At 31.4% G+C, this 5,514-nt stretch overlaps 1 protein-coding gene across 1 annotated transcript; it reads right to left on the bottom strand.

Annotated features, from left to right (window-relative positions):
- Window positions 1–3,509: 3,509 nt before the first annotated feature.
- On the bottom strand, window positions 3,510–5,279 carry LOC117909604 (F-box protein DOR-like). Its single transcript, XM_034823672.1, has 2 exons — window positions 3,913–5,279; window positions 3,510–3,666 (listed from the first exon to the last, which is right to left on the bottom strand). Exons 1-2 carry the CDS (start codon window positions 5,000–5,002, stop codon window positions 3,644–3,646), a joined length of 1,113 nt encoding a protein of 370 aa, XP_034679563.1. The 5' UTR covers window positions 5,003–5,279; the 3' UTR covers window positions 3,510–3,643.
- Between the last annotated feature and the right edge of the window lie 235 nt (window positions 5,280–5,514).

Raw genomic sequence — 5,514 nt, 5'->3', positions numbered from 1 at the left:
CCTTGCATAAGTATGAATAAGATTTCATTCTTCCTTTCAGCTATGGGCATATTATCATTTGATTTCTTGACCCAAATTTCACTCAAAATAAGTAACTGAAAATCTATTTATCTGTAAAGATCAAGCTTCAAAATAGGTTAGGTGCACAAAAAGTGCTCCTTGCTCGATCCAAAACTGCTCCCTTCCTTTTCGAAAGTGTTTTCTCTCTATTTTGTTTCACTATATTAATAATATTTTTAGTATTAAAATTATTAATAATATAATCATAAATATTTTAAATCAAAATAAATAAACTATCATAACGGATGATATTACCAACGATCTATCATTCTATTTATTTATGTTTATTATTTAACAGATAAATAAAGAATTAATGTTGAACGGATAAAAAGTAAAAGTAAATAACCTATATAAACAAATTAGTTTAATAAAGATAAGTTTTTTTTTTATAAAAAAAATGATGTATCTTTTTTAAAATATGAAATTAAAACAAAATTTTATATTTTATCATAATAAAAAAATTAATAATTTGATCAAAACAATTAGCATCAGACTCAAAAAAAAATTGTAACAAAAGTTAACATTTTTTATTAATGAATAAAAAAATTAAAAAACAAAATAAAACCATATAAATATAATACAATATATAAGCGTTAGTATTGCCGTATTCTCCTGAAATTTGTTTTTAATTATTGTAAATGATTTAATTATTTATATACAATTACAAATAAAGATGGATTCATTTTAAAATTCAAATAATTATTTTAATTTAAAATTTAATTTTTAACAACTTAAATTTTAATTATTTTGTAATTATGATAGTATTATAAAATTGGGGTTTACCTTATAAACGTCTCTACTTTCATGCCTAAGAAATTGTGATTAAAATATAATTTATTTTTATTTTAATTTGATGATAATTAGATTTCTCATTAAGATTATTTATTTTAGTTTGTACAAGTTTAAAAAATATTGTTTCTAAAAAATACTACTTAAATAAAATTATTAAATTTTTTTATTTGATAAGATTTTAGTAAAACAATTTCTCAAACAAACCCTATTTAATCACAAGTCACCTAACTGCTCACGTGTCTTAGAAGGTGAAACCAACATAGTATTTAAGAAAAAAAACATAGAGGATAAATTCAATCGAAACCCCCATCATAAACTCTGTTCCACCGGGCTTGCTACAACTCGCTTCTGCATGAATGCAAGACCATACCAAGCTTCATAAGCAGGAAATATCAATCTACTTAAGAAAATTGTCGACAAGAATCCACGTCTACTTCTTCAATTAATTCTCTATCACAACTTAGCTTTCCATGTAGTTGGAATCAATTGGAGCTAGTAGTTGTTGTAATGGACTCTATTATTTTTATAAGTATATTTGGCAATTCTTGTTAGCTTTTTTCCTATAATATGTGGTCATATATAATTACATTTGTGTAAATATTATTTAAGGGTATCAATTGATAGATAAGTGAATCAATTGATTGAGCATCCAAGGGTCTTATGTATGGAAAACTCAAATTATAAATGGGGAGTTAAAAATTTAACTCATATGAATGTAGTATTACAACTTTTGTAACCCCATCATTATGAAATTTATTTGGTACATTATATTTATGAATAATGGATGAAAATGGAAAAGTATAACCGCAATTATAGAGATGCATTCAAGTTCATAACCCACCATTACCCATTAATTTGTACATAATGGGTGTAAATAATGAGTATAACTCTCATATAGTCTTTGATGGGAAGACTAAGAGATTTACAATTTTTTATAAGTTGAAGTCCTAAGTCACACTCTTATTCTTATGTCTTTTTGTTATTTTATTTTCAACAACATACACCATACAAGTGACCCATCCACTATATGAGAGTAGTGAGTTGAAGACCTTGATAATCCAATTCACAAGATAACTCAATCTCAGTTCAAAAGTGTTACTAGTATCATAGATCAAGGTAAGAATATGATCATTATTTTAGTACTTCATTTATTTTGTTTTATGTATCCAAAATTGATTTTAAAAATAATTATTTCCGCATAAAGTTTATAAAAGTTGGGTTAACAATTCTAGGTCAAAATTCTCATTGTGTTTCTTAATTTATACTCTTCAAATCCTCTATTGGACGCTTGCCTTTTTCAAATTGTTCGTATTTAAAGATGGTTAGAAGAGTTGGTATCTACATTTGTGGTGGATGATACAAACATTGACCAATAGTATTTTAAATTTTTATCATTTTATGAAAAATAAAATTAAAGCTTAAGAATATAAAACATTGTGTTTTAAATATTTGAGTCGATTTATGATCAATCAAATTAAAGGGTAACAATTTATGTTGAACCCAAATTTTTTCAGTTTTGTCTTATCAATTAAATTTCAATCACATTTGTGAATTTTCATGATTTTTCAAACAAATTTCAAGCATTAATGAGTTTCAAAACCTTAATACTTAAGCCCTCTATCCAAAAGTGGTAAGTGCTGCTATAAGATAGAAAACTCTGGGTTTTTTAGCTTCAAGTTTCTCTTACCATATCAGAAAGTGTTTGCCTTGTGAAAAATTGTTGGTTTTAAATTGAAAATCAATTTTTGAGTGAAAAATTTATATTCCAAATGGGTTCACTTAATTCTTCATCCTATCCCTCATAGTGGTCTCATATTCAAGTTATTGGAGTAAAACCCAATATTCTTCTTATGTGAATTCAAGAAGAGGCCGAGATCAAAGCTTGGAGTGGATTTCAAGTGCTTTCCTGAAGAAGAAAGGTGGTAGCTGAAGCTTGCATGTGCAGAAATAGGATCATCGGCCTTCCTCCCTCAATATGAAAAACCAGAAAAATAGAAGATGAAAATTGTTCCTTGGAGGAATAAAAAAATGACCAACATTGATTTTTCCATCAACCTTCTCTTTTATGGTTGCATGCACAGCACAACAACAATGCAAATAAAATAATAACAAACTGCTGTCAACCATATTTTAACCTTCTGTGAGGATATAAACTCTAACAGGCAGTTCCCACAAACTTCTAGCCAGCAACAACCATCTGAACTGTTCCTCCCTTGTAGCAAAACCTACTGAACCTGAGCCAGATTGTTCAAGCAACAAACCATCAAAATCCAGCTTCCAGAAGCTGAATACTCTTTAAGATACCATCAAATTATATATGTTATGGTTTCCTTATTTATCAACATGGATAAAAAATTCTGGTATCCAAGACCTCAGTAAGAAAACTGAAAAAAAAAATGCCATGGGGAGAAGCCTAGGCTTTAAGAACATAATACAGCAGGAAGGAAAAGATTTGAGAAAGCTTGTTGTCTAAGTGGCATTGGGACTTCTACAGTAGAAAGCAATGCTCTCCAAAAGCAAAGTATTAGCACTGCTATCAGATCACATATTGAACGGTTCATGGAAAAACAGAGAAGATATCTGTAATCAGCAAGAACACTTCTACAAAGATAATGAGCAAATACATGGTAAAACGCAAGGGTTGAGCACAAAGATTATTCACTTCAGTGACAATTTTATTATGATGAAACAACACATCGGTTCACAAGTTTTGGAAAGAAAATGCAAACAAGCCAATAAAGACCATTGCAGTGACAGAGATTGTTGCCCTTGTACTGGAGAAGTCCTTGATTCAAGAACCAATGAGTCCATTGCCTGTTAAAAGAAAAAGGAAAACATCAGCAACTCTTTGATTTCTAAGTAGAACATCACTCAGAATCTCCTCACATCAATGTTAAAATCATGTAGTTCAAACTAAAAGAGAAAACTCTTGCATTTTTCAACTTTAAATATGGAGAGGAGGTATGGGAAAACATGTATCCATAATCAGGGAAAAATCCCACCATTCTTACAAAGTAAGTTAACAAAATTATATGATGGAAAACCAGTTTCAGCACTTACAAGGAAGGAGGCTTTCTGTGTATGCCAATGGAATAGAAAGCCTCTTTCTGAAATCATGTACCCAGTTGAATTCTCTCCAAGTTCTGCTGCACATGTTATAGAAAAAGTACTGCTTCAAACTTGCAAATAGAATTTCATTCTTTTGTACAGCTACATGTTTAACTTGCTTAATATTTAAAGTGGGTATGTAATCACTGCATTTCCTGACCCAAGTAGACTTCTTACTGTCTTGTAAAATCCACATATCAAATCTGCTTTTGTCAAATACATTTTCAGCCACTAGGGATAAGCAACCTTCAAAACTAGCTAAGAAAGTGTGTAGAGTTGCTTCCTCTGGAATGCCAATTACACTAAAGTTTTCCTCCATATCCACTGCAAGGATGGAGACGATAATCAATCCATCTTTTACTGATCTGATGAACCAATATACTGTCCCGTTAATGCATATATGGTTCGAACTCCGAGGACTGTGTGCAACACAACCTATTCCTTTCCAGCATCCAGTGATTGATGAATATACCTCACATTCACTATGCTTATCATGAGATTTGCCTGCTGGGTTGAAAAACCGAAATACTTTATATTCATTGGTTCTAGGGTAAAAAGCAACACCTATCTTAGGTGACCCTTTTGATCCACGGCTTTGTGGAAGTAACAGGACTTCTCGAGTAGCAGGGTTGCAGATATGTATGTCCAGGCGAAGACTTGTTCGAATACTTCTATAACGGATGCCTTCAGTATTAATGCAACAAATCAGACCATTAAAGGAACAAATCATACCTCTAAAGTAAGGTCTATTGCAGCCTGGAAGAGTTTCAGTGGTTTCTCCATCAATTTTGGTCAGAAAATGTTCACTGTGACACCGACAAGAATAAGGATAGAAAACATAAATTGGATTTTCTTGGGACCGGATTAGCTGCAAACGCATGAAATTTGGGCTAGAAATCAACCTCCACCACTGTTTAGAAACAGACTTGCATATCATGAGGGACTTAACAGGAAGCCTTGAGAGAATGTTGATGACAATGTCTTCCACGTCAAACAAATTCTCATTTCGAGTACAGATCAACTTATTGCAAAGATCATCCATGTTTATCTTCTCTTTATCTCATTTGCATCAATAGATGACAACTTCTCTAGCTCAATGGGTTACCACTTGCTGCATATAAAATGATCACAGTTTTAGTTCTGAATTTTGATTTTGCAGCAATAGAGCCAACAACAGTACTCTGCATTGGGGCTTCCTTTCACTGCTTTGGAAACTTGATATCCAGATGGTTACAAGGATACAGCAAGCCAGACCCTAGTTTAGAATATGCTCAGCATCAACCATTCTGCTGCATAGATTACATCGAGTCAAGACACCATCCAATGAAAATTTCCCTAAATCCAAGGATTAATTTTAATCAACAAATATTGATCTGGTTGCATAAGAAAAGAACATGGAAAAGAAATTTGTGGAAACAACAATGCCTAGGGAACTCAGCAAATAGAATCATCAAACTCTTCTGCAATTATTAAGAAAGAAAAACAAAATTGCAGATGGAAACCATATCTTAAGAGAGTGAGAAAGTGACTGTCATTGATTTTTCCATCAGCTTT

The sequence above is a fragment of the Vitis riparia genome, chromosome 19 (assembly GCF_004353265.1).
Source record: "Vitis riparia cultivar Riparia Gloire de Montpellier isolate 1030 chromosome 19, EGFV_Vit.rip_1.0, whole genome shotgun sequence".
Taxonomy (NCBI): Eukaryota; Viridiplantae; Streptophyta; class Magnoliopsida; order Vitales; family Vitaceae; genus Vitis; species Vitis riparia.
This window is presented reverse-complemented; position numbering and strand designations above follow the sequence as displayed.

Excerpts from the sequence above, each read along its gene's own strand:
- LOC117909604 (XM_034823672.1), bottom strand. The coding sequence starts at position 5,002 with ATGGATGATCTTTGCAATAAGTTGATCTGTACTCGAAATGAGAATTTG. Across the intron at positions 3,667-3,912 it reads CACAGAAAGCCTCCTTCCTT|GCAATGGACTCATTGGTTCT; the intron begins GTAAGTGCTGAA and ends TTCTTTTAACAG.